The sequence below is a fragment of the Colius striatus genome, chromosome 10 (assembly GCF_028858725.1).
Source record: "Colius striatus isolate bColStr4 chromosome 10, bColStr4.1.hap1, whole genome shotgun sequence".
NCBI classification, from domain to species: Eukaryota; Metazoa; Chordata; class Aves; order Coliiformes; family Coliidae; genus Colius; species Colius striatus.
The window spans coordinates 26,719,998-26,744,825 of record NC_084768.1 but is presented as its reverse complement, the minus strand read 5'-3'; the positions used below and the strand labels follow the sequence as shown (position 1 = coordinate 26,744,825).

The window sequence follows — 24,828 nt, the reverse complement described above, 5'->3', positions numbered from 1 at the left end:
CCAGCTGTGTAACAGACAATGCTTCTACAGTAATAAATGTTGACAGCAGAAAGAAAAAGAATGCATTACTGAGACATCATCAAATGAGCCCTGTCATTACATGGAAACTCCACCCTGTATAAGCTTGTCAAAAAGTGTTACTGTAATCCTTTGAGAAGCCTCTTCCTCAGGCAACAGAGAAAAAATGTTTGGGATCAGCCCAGAACAGGTGTGTTGTGCTGTAATGCCAGGATTTAATCACGTATCTCTTCACATTAATCTCACAAAGCAACAACTCGGATCTATTTGGGTCCATCATGCCACAGTGAGATGATTATTTAACTGTCCGATTAAAGTCAGCAAGCGAACAGGGTGTTTAAAAAGGGACATTCCAGGGTGTATAATATTTTACAATTATTATTTGTTTTCCTAAGTTCAGCACCAAGCACTGACACTGAAGAGGAACTGATACTACATGCTCTTTTCAAAGTCAGTCCCTGAAAAATCTCAGTTCACACCTTGATCAACAGTGGCAGAGGTCTGTTGTCCCTGCTCTGAGATAGATACCCTCTTTTGCTTATAGTAGAAACTCCTTAGTGGCATTTACTTCCTCTTTGCAAAAGTTCCCAAGCCCCTGCCTGAACATCAGCTGAGGTATCAACATTTGCAGTGTGGGCCAGAGAAACAAACACTGTCAGAAAAGGACAATATGTCATCAAACATTTGAAATCATTAGTGTAGCCTCAGAGTAATTCTGCCTACACAGCCTGAGGCTGGACTTCAGACCCTAGACCTGACTGCACTGACAAGAGTGGTACTGTACCCTGGCCATCCTGTCCTTGCTGCTGTTGATGCCACTGAACCCACCATTTGCTTATCCATTGGCCACTTCTCACCAGAATGACACATAAACACAACATCAGTACACTGCTGATCGTATTTTATTTGTGGTTTGTTGCTATAGCAATTTAAGTAGCAAACTTACAAAAACAGACAGCAGGACAGCTAGAGCATGTTATCTACAGTGTGATCCAAAAGAGGGAGGAGGTTTCCAAAATGTCATCTGGTCAACACAGCTGACAGGTAGCAAGCAACAGGCTCAATGGTTTCAGACTGACCCAGAAGGCTTGGAGAGGCAGGGAAAACAATAGGACAGCAGATTGATTTCCCTTTAAAAAAGCTTGAGAGAGAAAAATGAGCATCCAAGCTACATATCACTGTACCTCAAGATAAGTATGTTGGATTACTATGAGCATACCTATGCATCTCACTGTTTTTAAGGCATTTCTTTGGAGATTATGTAAGAAAAAACTTAAACACAAAAAAATAAACACTAAAAATGAAATCCAAGTGCTGGTTAAATGATGGTATTTTAGCACTTGACATTATAGAAATATGCCCCAAATTTGCCTAACTAAAATTTTATGAGACTACACCAGTAAACTGTACTAATACATGGACCTAAAAGGACAGGATTTAGCTAACCATACTGTTTCCACCAGCTAAGGAAGTGACTCATTTCACTCAGGTAAGCTGAGTTGGTGACACTGTTCTGATCATCCTGCCTGTCCTGTCAGTCGATGACCTGTGACAGGGAACTGACTGTAACAAGGTCCCTGAACAGTTACAACCATCGTAAGGGCTGACACCTGTCCTATGAGCTGGTGGTGGCCACAGCCATCCTGCACTGCAATAACCATCAGAGGGCACTGCAAAACATGCTGTGCTAACCAGAATTATGCAAAAAGTCGTGTTGGAAGCTTTTATGTGCATGCAAGTTAAAAATCCAAAGTGAAGAAGTTCAGCTGCATAACCTGACTCATTAACGATTTCATGCTGTTATTTACCAGTGTTTCCAGCTTATTTCTCTCTCACACACACGCTTGTGTTTACAGCAAAGGTATATAGGTGACTCCTCTTTTTACAACACAGTTTTCTGCTTATCTTCTTGTGGTTTTACGATGACTTACTGTTGCTATTAAGAAAACAGTAACAGAAACCGGACTCTGTATCCTATTTGCTGTTGTAATACTTAGGAAAAAAATGCACCAACAGCAATAAGATCTTAAAAAAGAAAAGGTGTTGATGTTTGAACATTTGAAGTTGTCAAGCAGAAAACTTAAAAGCAAGCTACATGTTATGTAGCAAACCACAAAAAGGCAGTAATGTTTTTCACACTAAAGCCCTCTATTGAATACAGACTTCTTGTCAAATACTCCCTCTATGGAATAGTAGTTTTATAAGGCCAGGTTATTTTTTGTTTTTAAACTTCCTGCTTCTGAGATCACCTTTTCAGTGTGCTTGTAACAAGTGGAGCCAAGGTATAAGTAAATAACCTTTTTGTGTATAGAACCCATAGCATCTGGGAACCTTCCCCCAAAGTTTATGAAATTTTCCATTAGTTTTCTGAATGTCAAAGTGTGTTAGAAAAAACTCCCATTGGGGAAGAAATGTCACTGGTGCTCTCAGTGAGAAAAAAATAAAAGGAAAGGTAAGACAAGACTACAGGAGGCTTGGACAAAGGTAGATTTTGGAGGTAGGTGTAAAATTGATTTTCCATTCTCCCTACAGAAGTAGAACACTTGGAGTAAGAACTCAGGAGACATCCATATCATCAGAATGGGGACACATTGTCTACTGGGCTGTCACTGTTCTGGACTATCCACTGAAGGATCAGCAGCAGTTCAGGATGCAGAAGGCAGTTTCCAGTTCTGCAATCATAGCCTCAGTGCCACTGAGTCTCTTCTTTCTTTAAGCTTTGTTTCCCTTACACACAGATATTTCTCAGTTGCAACACCACTTCTTTTTATCCTCTTAGGACAGGTCTGTCACTATCATACCTGTCCCCATCTTCTTTCTTATAATACTGATGTCTCCTGTTCTGGGCAACTGTTTTGGTCTTTTATTTCTCCCTGTCTTCCAAATCTATTATTCTTACTTTTATTTCCTTCTCCTGTCCCTTATTTGCTCTTCTCTCTTTGCCTTTATATGCTTTTCCTTCCGTTTTAGTATTTCTACCAGATTTTACAGTTTTCAGTTCCAAACCTTTCTTGGAATATATTTGTGATGAGAATTGTACTTTCTTATTAAAGCACTAAAAGACACCCATACCCAACACATTTCTGTTAAAATGCAATAAAAAATTCAATTCTATTGTTCCTTGTATTTTTGTTGTAATCCTGATATTAAAATTTCTGTTCAGTATTATGAAAATTAAAGCCAATTTCTTCACTAATGACTTACAGGTAGCATAAAGAATGATGAAAAAATGAACTACAGATATTGTGCAGATACTGTGCCTTCATATTGTTATAACCATAACCGGTAAATCTTGTACTAATGAGGTATAAGATCTAAATGTGAAGAATGTGCTTAGTGAACTATTGGCAAGGTCTACATAACAGGATAAGGATAATCTTGAATGGCAACACACCTATTATTATAAATTCCTAAGTACTTCATTACTTCAAAATGTCATTCTCAATTTACAGAGTAACAGATAAACATCTTTCAGCTGTATACCTCACTGTGTTTACTTCTGTGTAATTGAAACACTGGTTTTGAGAAGTCTTGTCATCACTTACCCATTCTGCATTGTTCTGAATGGTGACTCAGTACTGGCACAGTTCTGGTTAAGATTGCTTTTCAATCCCCTTTTAAACATATACATTTAAGATACATAAATCTATTTTTGTCTTCTACCTATTGACTTGGAGTTGGTTATTGGGAAAAAGTCTTGAGTGTCATTTCCTTGTCTGAGCACATTCAATTCTATATCACTGCAAATGTAAGCAGTTACTCATAACTAACATTCAGAAAAAGGCAACAAACTGAAAATGAGAAGATCAATAAGGTGTTTTTTTTAGACCCCCAAATAAATACACAAAAGAGACCTAGTGTTTTTAATTTCTGATGATTCGAGAGTCACTAAAACACATCATACCCCACTTCATTGGCTAAACAAACATCTGGTTAATTTTGCACCCAAGTGACTTGCAGAAGTCAGTTGTTATCTGCAGTAACTTTCAACACTCACCTCATCCTTTATGTCTTCCTGCTGCTGGGCACTGAAGATCTCCATCGCAGCCATCAGTCTCATCATTAGCTCATCCACCGTTGTGTTACCTAGCAACAAAGGAAGATAGCTGAACTTCATATCATTAAAGTTATTAAACAAAAAAGAAGTAATTTTAGAATTAATCCATAAGAAATAGCCAGACTTAAAAAAACAACAGGAAAAAAACCGTCCAGAGTAGACAATGCAAATATCTCATGCAGCACAGAAATACACAGAAAATGCAAGTACTAAAAAATGCTTTTAGTTTGCATTTTAATTGAAAATCTAGCATTGTTTTTATAAACCAATGCTGATTATAGGCTAAAATTTGTGGTGGTTCAAAGCTTTTGTGCTTGCATGGAATAAGTCTATTTTTCCTTTTTAATCACTGATGTTAAAAGAAAGTCATATATCTGGAGTTCCTTGACATGAAATTGATCTTACAGTTTTATCATTCCCAGCTACAATGAGGGAGATTGAAGCAATTGCTTAGTCAGGTAACAAAAGGTAGGATGTTGGCAGCAGCATCCAAGTGAATTGGTTTGTAAGAATGGAAAAAACAGAATACAGTGATCAAATGGCTGTTTGCCCACACATGCTTATTCAGGTATATCTAGTAGTCAAACTTCAAATGTTATATTATCTTCAGTCTATTTACTTCTGATAAAACTCGTAAAGCTAATAGCAGCAGAAAAATCACCTGTATATATATCCAAAAATATAGCACATGCATAGGAAAATACCTTCTCACATTTTTCTACCACCGTGCCTCCAGTCTTCAGTAAGACTGAAGGATTAGTTTAATTTCCTACCAAGATGTACTCAGTCTTTGGTTTCTCTTCCTAAACTGAAGACTAGACTACCCACTACAGTCATTTGTCATAGTAGCTAAATTACCTTAGACCACGGGAAATAGTCAAAAGCTATAAACTCTTAACATCTGCCAGCCTAAACAGCCTTCGGTCCCTCGCAGAACAATAACAACAAGAGCAAGATTTACATTAGTGATAGTGGCCAAAATTTGAAAAGGAGTAAACTAACCAGAAGCCACAGTACCACTAAAGAAAACAAAACTGTCCCCACAGTTTCCAACCCCAGGAAAAATTAAAAATCGAAAGCAAACTTAGACAGTCTGCATTTCAACAAACACCACTGGGACTTAAGTTTCTTATATGGTTGTATCTCTTCTGTAAACATGCCTTCTCACCCAGCCCTGAAAGGCCCTCATTGTTCCCATTTTTAGCATTTGCTACCTTAGCAGAAAATGTTATTCCCCATGCTACCACACGCATGACTTTAGAGACTACTTCATTCATTTGGAGGCATATTGTTAAAAGATACCAATGTCCCCGTTTATGGGAAAAAACCAAGCAAAGTACGTTTCATTTTTGTTAAAGGATAAATTTAAATAAAGCTGCAGTAGAGAATCATTTCAGTTTAGTTTAAAAGATGCAGAAAGTCTGACAAATCATTAAAACTTAATGAATGCAATGAATCTTTTTGGATTAATTTAGAATATAAAGCTGCACTGTATTATTAATTTAAGTCACCAAGTTGCCAAAACGTTATAGTAGGTTAAGCCAGTAAGCATCACTGGCTTCAGTGGGTTAACACAGGCATAGAGTTATAAAACCAAGTAAATCTTATCCACAAGACTATTTTTATGAAATAAGTTTTATAAGTGACAGAAGTACCATGAGTGAATGTCATGCTGTACATTGCACTAAGGAGACAGAATACATGCAATATTAACCATTTTGTCCATAGGAGGAAGCACTGCAGATTCCTCAAGAAAATTATTAATTCCATATACTGAATCAAATAGTAATGGTGTCTGCAAAATGCAGTGCTTCCTGAGGCTGAATATCCTCAGAAAAATAAGGAGATTAGAATAGATTGCTAGATATAAGCAATAAATAAATGAGGATAGTGTCATGAAGGCAAGCTTGTGGAGAAAGCAGAAGAAATGAGAGGCAGCCATTCTTTGATGTATTTTAATTTGAAGAGTTACTGAGAACAGCAGTCAAAGGACATCACTCCACATCTAAGTCATCTTGCTGTCAGCAAAATCAGAGGAATGGTTATGCCAGAAAGAACTGCTCATGTAAGTCTGAAAGCCTCATCTATGTGAGAATATGTTAGCAACTTAAATCCTGATCCAATTTGGGGTTTCAACACTGTAGGCAGGTCTTAAAAAGCAACTTATGTTCCAATGTTACCCCACTACACGCAACAGGAGTTCACATATTAACAAGGAACTACATGCAAAGAGCTAAACGCATTCTGGCACTACACAAAAAGTGCAGCCAAAATATTTTGGAAATCAGGAATATATCTGGATATAAATTCAGAAAACTAGGTGTTGCTCCTTACTTAGGAAACTTATCTTCTACTTGTAAAAACTGGAAAACTTAAACTACGGTTCTACTACAATCATGACAACTTCAATCTCTAATACCAGGTTAATACATTTGTTAATACATTCATGAATAATAGCTATTTATACTGTGGCAACTGAAAGTTTCTTTTGTGCAATAAATTAATATTCCGAACACCTCAAATAAGAAATGGTTAGTAAAAGTGTCTTTTAACAATTTCAATACTGACATAAGAAATTCTTTTAATATAAAGCAAATACTGTACCTTGTATTACATTCAATACTTCGTTAGATGATCGTTTCCCCATTATAATAAGAAAAAGTGGAAACTGGTCTGTCTTCTGAGTTCTAATAGTTTGGGCTACAACGCTGCCGAAGTGTCTAGTGCACATCGTCAGAAACCTACATGGGGGGAAAATAAAAGTCAACATTGTAGAGGTGTTTTTGAAGTTAGTTTATAAAAGAAATAATTATGCTAAATACAGCAGTTTAACAGTTATCTACTGTTTAAGATCTAGGCTCTGCATTCAATTCCAGAGCTCTTGATCTCCTTTTATGACTAAATGATGAGAATATTTACAAATATGATAGATCCTAGATTGTCTAAACTAAAAGAATTAAGAAGTGGTTGAGACAGCGATTTATTTCATGGAGAAATCCATTTCCTGTTACACTATTCTGCAGGCTTTAATTCAAAACTAACTCCCTCTAAATAATCATGCTAAATCGATTGCCAAAAACTTCTAAAGAGAAACGAAGTGGAGCCATGATGAAGTATGAAAACAGTATAATTCATTGAAAGCATAATCTAATAATAAAAGACCGAGAAATTGGTTTTATCAGTCATAGAATCGAAACGTGATACTTCAGAATTGTATTTTTTTTTGTACTAGTGCCCTGCCAGTGACATACTTAGCAGTGTGGTCTAAAAAACAATAATTCTAAGCTTTTGACCAAAAAAAGCTCTTGGATATTAGCATACAGAAGTCTAGCATTAGTATTCTTAACACGATCTTGAATAAATGAAAAAACTGATAAAGCTTTTCTCTTCCATTAGAGGACTGTTTGAAATTAGCATTTCTTTCAAGAGAAAAGGGTAGCTTATGATATGTTTTCAGATCTGATGGTAAAAAGTAAATGTCATAATAATAATGAATTATGAAAGACCAAATGCAAATATAGAATGCTTTAATAAGATCCAATTTAATAAAGTCTGTAAAAATAATGGACTTTTAATAACACGGGTCACAAAAGGCAAAACAGTGGAAATTCTGAGGACTAGCCACTGGTACAGGCTTATTAATTCTTAATTATGTTCATGAAAGGCAACTTAAATCATGTGTTTTCTTATGCCTTATGATAATATTTTAGGTAACAACTACTCTGAAATGTATGCTCTAACTGCAGAGCAAAGTCCTGTTTTCACATGCATTAGAAGCCAAACCTATTTGAAAAGACAAACTGCACTAAAATGTCAAGAGCTCCAAGTAATTTCTTCTCAAAGATACTGGAAAGAGTCAAAGTTGTATTTTTTTAATCCATATACATTGTGTGTAGTGGCTAAAAATCGATAAGCCTGATGAGTACAATATTGGGCTTATTTGAGGCACTTGAAGCATTAAAAACTCTCCTCAGAGACAATCTGTAGTATAACTATGACCATAGTTGGATGGAAGGCAATGAGCAGAGGGAGCTAGTGAGTATTTCAAAGCCATATATGTTACTGGCAAATACTCTTCCTTGCCTCTTTGATTCTCTGTCTTTTGCAATTCAGAACAATCACACAAAAGACAATGTCAAAAATGTCAAGTAGTGTCTACTATATCAGAAAGAGTTATACAGAGACATACCATCCTGTAAAGATAAAATAAAGCATCCATAAAGTTTTGACATACAAACTCTTCAGCTAAATAATGTTTTTTAATGATTAGTTTTCAAAGTGGGAATATATAACTGAACTCTTGGCCTCAAAGAAGTCAGTGGTGAACTTCCACGGTAAAATGACTTACATGAGTTCAAGATTTTGCTCCTGGAAGGAATAAAGCTTAGAGGACTGTTGAACTGAATTCCTGAAACTTGTTTATTAAAACTGTTAAACAGTCTTCAACACACCACAGAAGAAAAGCACTCGGGTTTCACGGGAAAACAAAATATTTAACTGGAGGTGAAAACAGGCTGCAGAGTATAACATTAGAAGGAACAAAACTAAAGAGACTATTAAAATACTAGTTGCACTAGTTAAAGGTGTTAATTTGTGGGGTCTTTTTTCCTTTGTTCTGTTTTGTTTGCTCTTCTGGTTTGGTTGGTTGGTTGTTTTTTAAAATAAATTCTGTATTTAGTCAACCCAAAACTCAGCCTCAAAATATGCTTTTACAGGCTCTGAGAAGTCTGAATGAGGGAGGTATTTTGGTATGTTAAAATATTTCCTAAATAAGGGGTTTTTTTTCCAGGAGATGAAATTTCATATGTGGAACTTCTGGCTGACTACACAGAACTTAACACATTATGATACATCAAGGTCGTCTATAATCAAGGCTGAAAACAGGTTTCAATTCCCTGGCTTCAGAAGATGGCATGTTGTGCCAGGCTGTTGTAAGGGTACATGTATTTTCCTAGTTGAGTAACAGCAGAACAGATGTCAAATGCACCAAATCTCCCATTATGGTGTTTTTTTTTTTTCTCTTGGGACCACCTCTGGTGCCATCTGCCCTGCTCTTCCAAATCATCTCCCTTGGCAGCTGTCACAATCTGCTCAGCTCACACAGCAGCCAGCTTGCTCCCGTACCAGTTACAAGAGCAGTTCATGATCATTTTGACCCAAATGCCACAGATGTGCTATGGCTGCCATTAGGCAGCCTTTGCCTTTCTTGGGAGAAGAATGAGAACTCTTCTTCCCAGCACTTCCAACTTTGAACAATGAATGTCCAGATTACAGTATGAGCAGCTGCAATGATCTAGGTGAACTTGCTTTGGCAGGCGGGTTGGACTAGATGATCTCTAAAGGTCCCTTCCAACCTCTACTATTCTATGATTCTATGAATGAGGATGTTCATGGGGGATGAATAACCAGCTGGTTATTCAATGCATATCTTCAGAACAGAGCACACACACACGACAAATTTTTCCTACTAACATGATCCATCAAAATACATCCTGCCCTTTGGAACCAAAGTAAGACTCCCCCTTGTTTGTTGAACTAATATGTAGTAAAGTCAACAAAAATGCAAAGGAAGTTGATGCAACACTGAGTAAAGAGATAGCAGCAGGAATCTCCAACACCTACACCGTATAACTCCTGTTGACCAGTGACTGCTCACACATTTGCCAGGTCAGTGGCAAGTGCTCAGAAATTACTTCTAACACATCTCTCCATTTTCCTGGGAATTGAATTTTCATTCATAATCCCTGTCTATTTTTCCTTTTCTGCCTTTACTGATTCTGTATTTGCAGTCCTTTTAAATTTCTTTCATGTTCATGTCCATATCCAGCAAAAAACTCTCAAACCTCCTCTGTGCTAATATTTACTGTCAGAAGTATGTGAGGAAGACCAAAACAATTTGGTGCAATAACCAGTATCTTACCCCGTACATCACTAACAAGGGATTTTCGTACTTTCATCTAAATAGAAGTGTGCCAGATCTTTCAGTGGTATCTCCAGAGCTGCCAAGAGAACTGCCTGTGGAGTGCATCAAAGAGCCAGATGTCACTCCAGGGAGAACTGTTTTCCACAACATGCTGGATTACTGTGATCTCCAACCAAAAGTGGAAATAGAGGAATGCTGACAGAAAGACAGGGCAAATAGCACCCTACTAGTCCTTTTATTTTTAAATTACAAAAATATTCAAGGAGGGAGAAGTATGAAAAAGACAAAAAAGCATTTTATGAAGGAAAAATCCATTAAAAAAAACCAAACTGAAAAATTACAACAATAGAGTTCACCAAGAACAGTAATCATTTTGGCAGACAGCATAGTTTATTTACTTAGTTCACAGCCAGCAGTTATTACAGCTACAGAACAAACATGGACACTAACCATGGCTTGACAGATACAGAAACAAACCCTAAAAAAATTATAAACTGACCTGAAATTTTTAAATGTAGTCTGACCTGGTATTAGTTCTTAGATATATATGGGGGTTCTGAGCAATAAGAATCCTCTGCACGTCCATTAAAAATTACAGCACAATGCAGCACTGCTGCCTGCTGTCCTTGCCATTGATCCAGCAGAAGGCCTCTAAAAAAGCAGAGGAATTTAGTCTCTTTTCCCACTCACAGAAGTGGCAAGTGGCATGGTTTTGAACGACATGAGCACAACTTACTAGTCAACACCAAAATGAAATATTAACTACTCAATGCCTGTCCTCCATTGTGGAATCCACTTTCTGTTACCTACTGGAATCAAACTGATGATACAATCTGGCAGGATGAATAGCCCTGCATAAATCCTCAAATCTTCTCAAGACGTGAATAAAGTTAAAATGTCAAGCAGTCATGTCATAGTGTAGTTGCAGAAAGAGTAAAAAAGAATCTAAAATGCTAACTCCAACCCCTTTCTCTTAATCAAGTAAACCTGCAGAAAGAAACTAATGCAGAGCAAGCTGCGTATCGTACATTGCAGCATACTCGTGGAACGCACTAGGACAGACATCTCATGCTACACTTTAAATGTTTTGTCTATGTTCAAACAAAAATTGAAAGCTCTCCTTTGCTTTTGCTTTTCTTAAACTCTCCTCAGCACTTTAAAGAGAATTAATAATCCTATTAGCAAATCTGTCTAGTGCACTAAAGGTCAAATTCTCTTCCATTCAGAGAGCTCTGTGCTCAAATGTATTAATAAAATGTACTAAATATAAGGAATTGCATAGTATTTTAGATTTATATTTCCTTATTTTCCATACCTACATACACAACTAACCGAGACCTGTTTATTACTATCTTACTCATGAGTATTCTTGTAGCTACATGGGAAAACTTTGGAAAAGTTCTTCTAAAACAAGCTGTTTGGCACATGGTGCCCATTGTGCTTCTTGCAGAGGCCTTCTTAACAGAAAGGCTGCACTGGAGAATTTTGCTGTATCATCTCAGCCTGTTCAAAAAGCAGCATCAGGACAAAATTTGATAATCTCTTCTAAAATAGCTATTCCCTTTCAGCCTGATTTAGTGTTCAATCCACACTTGGGATGATTTTTGGGCCAAAAAAGTGTGATTTATTTATGGCCAGGTACTTCCTTATCCAATCTTACCTTAAGAAAGTTTAAAACTACAGAAATGGATGTGCAAAAAAAAAAGTAAATTATTTCTTGAACATGAAGAAAACAATGAAGACTATTAAATATGCAAGACTTCTGATTATTTTTCATAATAACTGTATACTGTGCAAAGTCAACATATGACTCATTAAAATGTTAATGTAAAAATAATACTTTTGTATTAGGTATTTACATTTTTTTAAAAATTAAAAGCTGAGGTCATTAAATGGTATATTAAAATAAGCTTGCTATCCATAGATTCCATAATAAAAAGTTATTTTCTTACCCACATTGGTAGAGTCATAAGAGTCAACTCAAACACAATGAGAAATGAGCAACAGATACAGATAGGCACATTTAAAGACATAGAAAGCAGCCTGAATCAAATTATGTGGATATCCTCTTTAGTAACCACATGCTAAATATCCAGGGATTCAGATGTAAAAAGCACAATTTTATCCACTTTTCTTTATGCAAGAGGAAAACCTAGATGAGCAGGTTATCTGCATAAAACATGGAGGGCCTAATTTCATCCTGCAAGGTTCAAAGAGATTAGGTAAATACTTTAAAACCTCATTTAGTCTAAAATTTATCCCTCTAGGAACTCATTAATCCATCTTTTCAGATACTACTGGACACCAGACAAAATCAATGGTAAATGTAAAAATAAAATACACCTGGATGCCTTGCTAAACTGCTGCACTAAAACGAGAAGATACAAGATGCACTTACATATCAATGGTGGCTTTGATTATTACTTATCATATTAGAAAGGCACATAATATATGATTTGCTAAGGAATAGCTGAGGCAAGCTAAAGGTAGTTTTAATAATAAACTAGATAAGAACAGAGACTATGTTTAGTTACTTTACAGATGTCAGTAAAGTGAGGAAAACTATAGACATATAGAAAGCCACTAAAAGAATTCAGGTTAATCCTCATGAATCAATGAAACACCCTGACAAGTAAAATGTAATTCAACAAGGTCAATGAATGTCTCCAAGCAGGTGCAACAATTGCACAAATACAGAATAAGAATCAAGCAGTAAGAGAAGAACAGAAGTCATAATGTGAAGAAGACAAGAACCCTATTGGAGTGAGTAAACAGAAGCATGGTTTGTACAACATAAAATAATCCTCTTTCTGTATTTAGCACTCAGAAGGTAGTTTTAGGCACGGTGCATCAGTAAAGATGTGGACTGATTACAGAAGGACCATATGAAGGTTACAATAACAAAAGTGTACAAAAGGACAAGCTACAAGCAAAGGCTGAAGGAATCACAGTTGCTTAGTTTAAGATAACTGCAAGCAAACATAATAGTGCCATTTAAGTCCAAAGAACACAGGATCAGAAAGGAAGAGAATACCTCATTGCTTACTGAGTGAACCAAGATATAATTGTCATTGATTACTGCAAGAGAAAATTCAGTTAAATATTAACGTGACCTGCCTAAGGGGAGTGAAAGCCAAGTACCAGAACTGGATATGGACAAATGATGATAAGCCACCCTCAAACCAAAGATTAGATCAGACAACCATCGGTCAGGAATGACACAGGTACAGTTGAACCTCCTCTGCAGCTCTCCAAGACCCACAGACAGTGAGAACGATAACAAAAAGGAGAGGCAAGAGGTCAAAGCAGAGTCACCCAAACTTAAAGGAAGAAGATGGACATCTGCACTTATGCAAGGATTCTTTGTCAGGCATCCTGCAGTACCAAGGAGGTTCATTCACATCTTTCAGTGTGGTATAAACAATTCTGACTCTGCAAGCTCAATGATTTCTTCTGATGGTTGATTTAGATGCTTAGGTTCAGCTCAATTTCCCTACAGCTTTAGTTCCACCTGGCATTAGACTTCAATGGTGCAGCTGTGGACTCCTGTACTTAGATCTCTGAATGACTTCATTCTCTTTTCTTGAAACAGCCCATCAAGACTGTCTTGACTGTCTGTTCTTCTGCCTTCACTTCTTTGGCACTTCATCTTTTCTGTTCAATCATCTTAATAAACTAGGACAGTGGGATAGGACTTGCTTTAGGATTTGGTTTTATAGTGGATATTAAATGTGTATATTTACAAATATATCAGTTTAGTTAATTCCTATGGTTCTAACAATATTTTTTTCAGATGACCTTAAAGCATCACTATAGGCATATAAAATGATGCACTGAAAACCTTAACCACATCCAGAGAGACACTACTTTCTATTTATAGTTGAGTATTATGGAGATATCCATACCTTACTCATACCAGATAGATCAAAATGCATTCTCTGTTGGCTTTTAGTTTTCCAAATTTGGACATTTTCAGACTACTAACATGAAACTACCTTGAAGCACATAAATATTTAAGCAGGGATAGTTTACCTTTTCTGGAGGGTGTATAATAAACAGTTTAACCATCATATATATACAGGCTGTTTTGTTCTCCATCTAAAGAGACAATCACCTTTTATCCTTTTCCTTTTTCCTTCCTTGCAGTGCTATTAGGAAACTATTCACAAGTGCAACCCTGAACAATACTATGCAGTAATTATGACTAGATGACAAAGAGACGTGAACAATTACTGAGCCCATTTTGAAACCCTACACTAATAAAGTCATTAGATGCTGCCCTTGCCATGAGCCTTCTAAAAGCTTCTGAAGTTACAAGAACACACGGCATTGTTCGTTAGGACAATTGCTGCTGGCAGAATGCAAACCTTGAGTTAAACCATGCTGCAAATTGATCTTGACATTCTGTTAAGACCGCCACTAAAATCAAAAGCGGAGGAGAAAAGGAGAAAATGAGCGGGTGGGATGTAATCATGGAACAGAAGGGTTCCCTCCTCACCTTCTTTCCTCTTCCTCCTCAAAACAAACCATACAGAAAATGACAAACTCGCCTGGTGTTTGAGAACCTTTATTTTTAAAACATTAATTAGACTTTTGACCTGTTTTTATTGACTGGCACTGTATTGCTATTAAAGTAAATTAAACAAAATATTGCAAAATACAATAGAAAAGGTTTTCACACCGTCCTGTGAAACCTGTTAAGGATTTAGTGCCCAAAGAACACGTCCAACAGTTTTGCAAAGCAAAATATACAGAATCTACGGTCACTCCTGAAGGGACAGTGAGACATTAGCTCACTAAGTCCAGCTCTTAGAGACCTCACACCTGCAATACATTTGCTGAAGGATCAAATAGCATCGGGGAGCTGGAGTAATATGGTCAACTGGTCTTCATCCAGGCATGCATCATTCAGTAGGTTAGTATTAAGGGTCAGCAACTGTGAATATGGCTAATTACTTGATGATGGAAATTGCAGGTGAAGACAACCTGCTGCTGAGAAGCACTTCAGTCAATTAACTCCTTCCTAAGCTTAAGCAAAGTGAAAAACTATCATTTGAACATTAAAACTAACAAGTACCTGTCATCAGAGCAGAGAGAAGTTGGCAACACCTTGAAATACAATGCCCCAGGGCAGTGATATCAAAGACTAAAAGTCTGCTACAGACATTGGAGCTACTGCTGTATGGTTTTGGCATTGCTTTGCTTGGCAAATGTTTTGTAGACTGGAAATCTGTTACTATTATGCATATTCTATGTTTTTAAATGCCATGTGTACAAACATAAGGGTATGTATGCACCTGTGGATATATATTTATGTATGTATATTTTGAATATGTATATTGTATATATATGTGTATATATGAGTGTGTATATATGTATGTATATAATAAGCTCTTCTGCTTATCTGTTTCATAGTCTCTTTGGTAACCTGAGGAATCACTTAGCCCATGTGATGGCAGCTGATGCTGCTGGTAAGCTGCAGCAGATATGCTTGAAACAAAAAGTAAGGCCAGAATTGCCAACACCACTGCTGTCAAACACTACTGCTGCCCTGCCACCTCACTTAAGTGTATTTCTGTGGTCTGGAGTGACTTGGTAGCAAATCTTCACAATAAACCATAGAAAGGAAACTGATTTTCAAGGTCTTGTTATAGTCTGCTCAAGTTGAGGTGAAACAGGAAAGTAAGAGCTATACTTGTAGCTTTATAGGTTTTTTTTTCCATTGGCCATGGACTACAGAAATTACAAGAATATTCCAAACAGTTTTTCACAAAACTAAAGTCTAAACTACAGATGATAAAGCTTTCATGTAGACTCCTTACCAGTATTATAAAAACATTACATTGTTTTCCTAAATGAAAGCTGATTATTATATTATGTGTGCTTCAAAAAAAATCTAATAATTTAAAGATTCCTAGTTTGCAGCACTTACCCAAAGTAATTGCTCCTTTTCCTGCAAACTTTAAGTGAGAGGCCCTTAAAAGCTGTGGAAGCCATCTTCTTAACTGTATTAACTAGAGCTCTCCTTCAGTTTGACAAAGTAACAGTCCTGAGTGGCTGTAATTGGAAATTTTTAAAAGTCTGACTTCCAGAGTCGTAATGCTTCTGCTCTTGCACTACTGCTAAGAGTCACCTGGCGCTTGCACACAGCATTTTCCTTCTAGTCCCACCTGCGGAACTCTCGTCACTCTGTTGCAATAGGTGTTGAAGAACAAGGTGGAGAGTTCCAGCTGAAAAATGTTAGTGTACAGTACCACAGGAATCAAAGCATGTCCCTATATGAGTATTGGCCGAGAAACATATTAAAAATAATGAAAAACAACAAGATCTTGGTGCTGGTTTTGTTCTACAGTGTTCAGGATAGACCCCTGTTTCATTAATGAGCAAAATGTATCCTCATATTACAGCTGTTTTTGAAAAAGAATGACATCCAAAGATATCAGCAAGAGAACAGCAAAGGGCAAGAAAAAACCTGAAGATTCAGGAGGAAAGTATTTATATCTGCTGGATTTTCTTCATGCTATGCTACAGCATTGAAAACTTGTCTTTTACTGCTGACATTGAGGCATCCCTATTGATTGGTATAAATAAAATGGGCCTGATACTTCTGCCTTCCCACTCTGGCTGTTCCACTAATGCAATTGTAACAGCACAAACAAGTTACATGCAAAGCAGTTCCTTCTGTTGTTGTCATTGTATTCTCATCACTCAAATAAAAAGCTAGGTGTAACTGTATTCACAGGGATAGGCTGCTCTGAGAATAGGCTCCAAGATCACTGTCCTTGTGTCACATAACAAAGGGTCGTAACCAAACAGAGGTACTGAGTATTTATTTATGGGAATGCCCATGTGCATTGGCACTTGCCAAAGGGAGAAGGAAGCATCACGCCCCGTGACACTGAACACAACCAAGAAATTATTCTAACTTGAGCCAGCATGTTGTGTTTATTTTTTGACCTCACTGTTAACATGCCAGTTTCTTTGTTGTTGTAAATAGAAAGCAAAAAATGAAGGCTTAAAAACCCTATCGTACTGCACAACCAGTGACTAGGTTCATTGAGACTAGCTATAAAGCCTTAAACAAGTCCTTTATTTGTGTTTTAAGAAGTGTCATAAGGAGTTAATAGGACACAGCTGTACAAGCTCTTTCTAATAAGCAGCTTCTGTCGCTTTGGTCACCACAGGTGTCTCTGTAACCTGCAAACTCTTATTACTAGTGTATCAAAGTTGTGCTACTTAATAGATTTCTTTAGTAAAACACAACAAAGCAATTACATGGCTGTTGATCGTCAGTCATAAAAAAACCCCTCAAACACAGTTTTCAAAAGAAACTACACTGCAATTTTTTGTCATTGTAAAATAAAAGAAACTAGAGAATTAAATAGAAAAGTGAACAATAGAACAGCAGGTAGCCAACTGAACTTAGCCACTACAGATGGTTTAGAAATAGTGTTTCCTTCTACACCAACTTGTGGGATAAAAGAAAAGGAGGAGGCTCCTTACTGCCTGTGAATGGCAATACCAAAAGACTTAAGCAACTTTCCAGTCTTATGTATTTGGTCTCATGAAAGAACCTAGATGTTTCTTTTTCCTCTATTTTTTTTTAAAAAACCCACTTTTCATCTGTTTTTGCAACTGCTTTTTCCCATGATCTTTAACTCTTCTCTAGAATAATAACTAGAAACATAGCTGCTGATGACGAAAGGCAGAAAGCCCAGTGAGGAATTCCCGGGAAACACAAATGTCATTTAAAAAGTGTTTTAGAAAAAGAGACTGTTCTGTTCTCCCTGTCCACTTTCAGTAAAGAAATATTAACTATAATTTGCATATTTAAGGATAGGATTGCATGAATGCTCTATTCTAGTAAGCCACAAAAGAAACATAAATATGTTCTTTTAATTGTTCAATTATCAATGGAATTGTGTAAAAAAGTGGCAGCCCAAATGACTGTTGCATCTTTTGTTCGAAAGTTAGAATAACCCTCATTATAGTAATATGTGCTAGACATTTGCCTGGCAAGCAGTCATTTTCTATGTAAATAAAGGTGATGAAATAAGGTCCAAGTAAGAAACAAGTCTGATTTCAAAATGTAAGTAGTATAATCAGAAAATCATTATTTTCAAGAGATTATCATCAAATGATAACTAACAGGATAGAAAAGAAAATTTGTTGGTAACACAAATAATATGTAAAAGAAGGTAGACTCTACAGTTTCTTAATTTCTTCACTTATTACCAAAATGATAAGTAAATCTTTAAGATTTAGAGTAGCTTTCATTGTATTAAAAACTACCAAAATATCTGAACATTACCAAAAGCATGTTCTGTAAGAAAACTGTAGTTCAAAGAAGTTCATATGATTTACAAGCTTTTTTTTTTGCATAATTTGTTTTTGATATTATCACATGAATGTTATTTTTTCAGTAAGATTTTCATTAGCCACAGTAGCTGAACTGTCCTCCCAGACAGTTCTAATGCCATTACACATATGTATGTACAATTGGTGTCACATAATATTGTGGCACTGCAATGCAAAGCTATGAAGACACTTTCCTAGAACCATATTTGTAAAATAAACTAAAAAAAAAAATAATTCTTCTACTATTTTTTCCTGCAAAGGAATAAGAAGTCACTTTGTAGTGAAAACAAGGAGGGTCCAATTCTCAGTGAACGTCAGCCAGGACAGCTCAATGATCAATGATGATCAGCTAAAAAATGTATGAAGTTCAGATAGATATCAAGCTACAAGAGATTTGATACACAGAAATGATAGAGAGATAAAGGTCTTCCTTGAGAGAAAAGCTGCCCCATTCACATTCCAAGGAGTCTTACCTTGCTCTGTTTGCTTCTTTTGTCATGTCCCACGCCCAGGTTATGAAGTTCTGACTCAGGTAGGAGACAATAGATTCAGCACAAAGCATTTGTGAGCAGAAGACGTTGGTTAGTACACTTTCATCATGGTGGAGGTAGATAGCAAGAAGCTTTCTCTGAAAACACACAAGAAAAGATCAGTGGAAACTTCCTTGGGTTATTTAGTAATTTAGAATTACCACTGCAGATCTGTGTGTGGGTATGCCCTGTGGTGTTTATCAAGGGCACCGAATATTTCACTGTGCATACACAGGGAAAAAAAACCCAGTAGATTTCAAGTCAAACAGTCCATCCCTCCAAACCTGTACATCATCTCAATGCTTCCTCATATTTTATTTCAATCACCAAGACATATTATACACTTAGAACTTAAAAACAACATTTAAATAAAAAGCAAAAACATTATTAACAAGCTCAGTTTAAGAGATGAGTGAACTTCTTTGGTTTGCTGCTCAATAAAGATAACACTTGGAACAATTCCCTGAGTAAAGAACACATCTCTTGATACAGCACCTATGATACAAAATAATTACTGTCAACCTGGAAAAATGACAGTGTGTTGTTATTACCTCGTCAAATAAAGAGGAAAATTAGTAACTACATGGCTGCCTACAGTCCCAAAGCCTGTGATACTACATGCTGAATGTTCTGGCAGCTCTCCATCCAGCTGCATGATATGGGGAAGCTCACAGCACATGAGCCTCTCCCCTACTTCATAAGTTCACGTGTGGCTGGTCAAAAGGCTACATCTCTCATGGAGCTGAGGTAGCCATGCCAGCACTGCAACTGTATGAGATACAAAGGACGGGGTATGAAGATACAGACCAAATCCAACATTGAGTTTGTGAGCGCTGATGTATCTCATTGTAGTTACCATGATAGCAAAGATTAAATGTCGAGGATGGTGTTTGTGACATCTTGAAACAAAATATTCTGTGCTGTGTTTTTTCTGAAATGCTGTCAAGTAAAATTTGAGCTTCACTGCCAGCAGAGCTGTGCTCTGTCCCCATGATAATCTCAGACCACCTTTTGGAAAACAAGCCAACATAACATAGAAAGCAGACTGAGAAAAATATAGGGAAACTATGAGCTAGTTAAGGGCTACGATTCTGTATCTGGTATTTGACAAATTATAAATACTTTTCAGAAAATTCCAACTCTCCATTTCCTCATACCCATATAAATTAGTTACTTTAATTTAAAATACTACTTGTACATAGCTGCTGAGATGATATCATAAATGCTATTTTCAGACTTTCAAAGGCATTTCAAATCTCTTCACCAGATGGAACATCAAACACTAGATATTGCTGTTTATTGATATAGAAAGACATGGGATGCAATTTTGAGACAAGTTGTTTTAGTAAAAAACTTCTATAGCTATCAGCTCATATACTGGCCTCAGACAAAACTTAATGACTGTTTATAAAAAGAAGAATACAATTTGCATTAATGTTTGTCTAATTTAATTTAAATGTTCTTCAGAACCACGTACACATGTGCCAGGAAGGGCCATTAATAAGCCCAACATGCAGAGATCCATATAAGAGCAGCCAACAATGTTGACTGAAACTAAACTTGAAAATCCAGGGCACTGATGCACAATATCAAGCAATAAAACAGCATTTCTGTGGTGATATTTAATTTAAAAAGAAGAAAGAGGCAGGGGAAGATCAGGCACTGTCTGTTTTTGAGGATCAGCCATTCTGCATTTCAAAGCGTCGATCCCTGCAATATCCAGGTTACTGTGCTAGAATCTCGACTATTATATAGCAGTTGTAAGAGAGGGAGGGCAAAGATGTGTTTACTCAGTGATTAGGGCCTTAGAATAAGCCTCTAGCTCCTAGAGAGACAGCTCACCACTTATTCATTTGGACCAATTCACAAAGCCTAGAAAGATTAAACATCCATGCTGAGAAGACAAGCGAATGCAGACGGTGAAAAAGAAATAAAAATTCTTTAAAAACTCTGAGATGACTTCATTATTTTTTCCACAAGGAAACTTTAGGAAAGTGTTTAGTTAGAGAAAAACTCACATTGACCTCTCTCTAAACCCTTAATCTTTCCTTTGTGGTGGCACTGCTTTGTGGTAAGCGGATGGCTTTGCTCTCCTCTTTTCACTGGGAGTGGATAGAAAAAAAGGCTCTTGAGAAACACTTTTACTTCCAAAGAAACAACCCCATGAAACTGTTAAATATGAGATTCCATACAACAGAATGTTTCAAAATATGTACAGTTTTAGGCTTAAAGATTTAGGGCCAAATTTTAGTAAACAGAACAGGCACACACACAATAGATGTTTACACTGAGCTACTTTAGAATTGAATGTAATTTTTGTTGCATCAACAAATCTCATCGTGACTAAATTTCATCACATATAAAGGACTGTACTTACGTCTGATAATTCACCCAAAATGTTAAGGGCAAGCACAGACATACTGCTAGGACAAATGAAAAGAAGGTAGCAGAAGGAACTGATGTGCTGAAACATGATTTTGAAAAATCTTAGTGCAAGCCAGGGATATTTTTCCCTTGGAAAAATGCATCATTTGCAAATGGCTCAGAGCTTGGAGTTTGCTGTTGTGTGGGATGGGGTTTTTTTGTTTAAATTAAACCATTGTAATATATACTTATAAGCAGGTTTTTGTTGGTTTTATTTCCAATCTTTGAAAAATCAGAGTAAATTTTAGGATTCTATGATGACTAATACCAGGAATTTATTAGTCAATACTAATAAAATAGGCTTGCTTATCTTATGGAAGTCTTGACTTCCATAAAAGAAGCCCACTAACGGAGCACTAGTCTGTTCTGTGTTGGATTTCTCAAAAATACAATGACCAAGGGTTTATATCCTTAGCCTAAAATTTTAACCAAGAAAAAAGAATCTAATGGAGAAGAACATTTAGTGGTCCCTGTGGAGGTATGGGATACTGAAATGGTTCTAAGTACTGAAGAGCTCATGGATTTCTAAAAGCCATAGGATTTTAGGTACTTAAACCATCAAGAGATGTGTTTTTCAGAGGATGTGGATGCTGAAGGCCAGGCAGTCACACACTGGAATTTTCAGAAGAGGCCTGGATTTACAAATGTACTCAGGAGTGGAAGTCTCATCCATGTCAGTAAGATTTGAGGCTCTAAACACTTGAACTCTAATCTCCAGGTTTCATTTCATTTCAAAGGAAAAAGGGCCATGAGAAAGAGGTGCTGTTTTCAGCACCTTGGCTCTCTAAATACCTTAAGAAATCCAGATGTGAAGCTTTTTTTTTTTCCTGCTAATTGTTTTAATCAGACTGCATGAAACTCAGCTGTGCCTCTGCTCCCTTGTCTCACATCCACCCCTATGTATTTGCAGTGAAGCACTGCAGCCCTCTCCTGCCTGATTTTCCTCTGTTGATGGAAGATGCCTGCCATGTGGCACTCTGAAACGTGGGCTATAGATGGACATTGTACTGTGGCAGGGCAGCCCCCTGAGAGGCACAGTCCTCCCAGCTGCAGCCTTGTGCCATGAAATCTCTCTGCCATATCATCTAAGGTACAGCAGCCTCCTGACACATACAATGATGCACCAGACCAAGGGATCCAACATGCACATACACTCCCATACATGAACAAACACTTTACAGATCTGACCTATGTACTAAAACAACTATGCCATCCACTTGGCCATTTTTGCCTTTTGGAACTTCAGAAAAGTTAATGCACTTTGTACAGAATTAGAAGAAAAGTTGTCACTGAGGCAGAAACACAGGTCTTCATAAGGTTGATTGAATTGGTAATCACTGGGTAAGGGGATATCCAAGTTTCTCAGTCAGTTCCTAATAATGTGCATAACTTCAATACCTCAGAAGAGTATGTACTTGAATGAGAACAACAATACTTTCATAAGGGTCTGCAAAACCATAGACCTGAACAGTTATTTTTGAATCTTGGGTTTACAAGTTCAACTTATGACTGAGACAAAAAAATTCACAATGTAACATCTGCTGGAGGCATAAATGTTCTTTCAAGCTGGTATACTAACAAATCATGATCTTATTTTTTTCTCCAGGTTTTATGTAGTGTGAGCTAATTCAAATGAAGAAAGTGATGCAATTGCACATCTTTAAGCCTCTGAAGTGTACAAGCTGATCTGACTGTCTAAGGTGATGTTGGAGATCAGTCTTCTTGGACACAGCTACTCTATCACACACAATCCCTTTCTGCCTATGCAGAATGCAAATCATCTCTAACACCAAGGCAATACACCTTCAAATTTACTCCACTTTAAAAAGGATCAAAGCAGGAATAGGGCAGATGGAGATTCATAGGAAGCCTTGTCTGTGTATTACACGTAACTCAACAAAACAGGCTGCAGATAAGCATGATTAAATTCTCCTGCACCAGTCGAAATGAGATAGACATCAAAGACAGACAAGGGGCATGAACCAGCCCCTAGCCTTGGAGAAGAGGATCTGAACTAAACTGTATCCTACAGGTTCCTAAAGTGGGAGCGAGGGGTGACCCTTGTAATCTTCTCATAATCTTCTTGTCTGGTCGTTTCTATGACACATGGTGTAAGACATCCTTAAACTAATTTCTAATTTTATCTTTCAGTAATTTTATCTTTGAGTAAAACTTCTAGTCTCAAAAAAACATCAGTGATGCAGAATCCATATATATCATGGTAAGTTGTTCAAATGGCTAACCCCTTCCCCAGGTAAGTGTGTTTTATTTTAAGCCTGATTGTCTACTTTCATCTTCCAACTATTTGATCCTGTTATATTGTTGTATCTTTATTTCAATTGAGCTTGTAGTGATATCTTACATAATGCAAAGAATATCCAGTAATCAAAACCAAACTCACATAAGATCTATAAATCATAGTCTTTAAAAGAGGAGTAAATGTAGAGCAGGCAAACAATCTCAAGAACACTTCCATTATTCAATATGAGAGGGTGCTGAAGAGAGACCCATACCCAGGACTAACCTTTCAGATATGAAAGGTGAAGCTTTTCTTCAGACATGAAGAATAAAAGGTGTGTAGGCACACAGTGAAACTATTAAGCTGGTATGTTGTAGAAAAAATTCTGAACAATAACTATCCACAAGTTCAGAATCAATTTAATAATGAAAGGACAGAACTGCTAAGACATCCATCAGGCAAGACTCGAAAGAAAATGTAGGTGACTAACACGGGACTTAACTGGAACCTACGTACTGTGATCTGCCATGGTGTAGCTCCTTTACTCTTCCTGGGAACCTAGAGTTACACTTCTATACTGGTCCTCTACAGTTTCAACAGATCATGTAGATTAGTGTTCAGGTTATTTATTTTTAATTGGTATCTGCAAAGTAGTAGCATCTCCATCTAGAACCCTCAGACAGAGCAACTACAGATGCATTTTCAAAGCACACCTAGGATACGCAATACGATCAAGCTTGTAAAATTCAGGAGTAGCAACTTGACTTGATTTGCAATGTGCCTGGAGTCAAAATAAAAGGTGATGGTAAAAGCTGTACTCCTTGACATCACCCTAGATGACAAAGATGACAAATCAAAAAGTTGTCCTGTAAATGGGATCCAAAACCTGTCTCTACATAAGGTATAATCTAAAAGAGAGACATAGAATTTCTCTTCTGAGATAAGATGAGTGGAGACCAGTCAATGCTGTTTCTATAATGTGCTCTAAAATAAATCAGTGTATTTATCTCTGTGAATGGTTTTAATGCACAAAGTTCATCATTAATTTAGTTAACTGAAATAATAACAAGGGACAGTTTTCTGAGTTACACAGATAAAAATGATACTACAGAAAGCCTTGTATGGAAGAATATTCTGCTACCATCAGAAAAAAGCTAACAAAACCAATCAACAAAAAACCAAATCAAGCTTTTATTTGAAAAAGAAACCATATGTAAGAGAGAAAGTGCTGCCACTAAATTGAACCTAAAAGACAGAATTCAAGGAGAACTAAAACATG

The 24,828-nt window shown here is 36.8% G+C and overlaps 1 protein-coding gene across 2 annotated transcripts in view; it reads right to left on the bottom strand.

Moving 5' to 3' along the window:
- Nucleotides 1–24,828, bottom strand: part of FAF1 (Fas associated factor 1) — a 163,034-nt gene that overhangs the window by 27,262 nt on the left and 110,944 nt on the right. For both annotated transcript variants that reach the window (XM_062003980.1, XM_062003981.1), the window contains exons 13-15: nucleotides 18,830–18,984; nucleotides 6,680–6,816; nucleotides 4,016–4,104 (exon numbers count right to left, since the gene is read on the bottom strand). In XM_062003980.1, coding sequence (XP_061859964.1) covers nucleotides 4,016–4,104; nucleotides 6,680–6,816; nucleotides 18,830–18,984 — 381 coding nt within the window. The remainder of the gene's footprint in view (nucleotides 1–4,015; nucleotides 4,105–6,679; nucleotides 6,817–18,829; nucleotides 18,985–24,828) is intronic.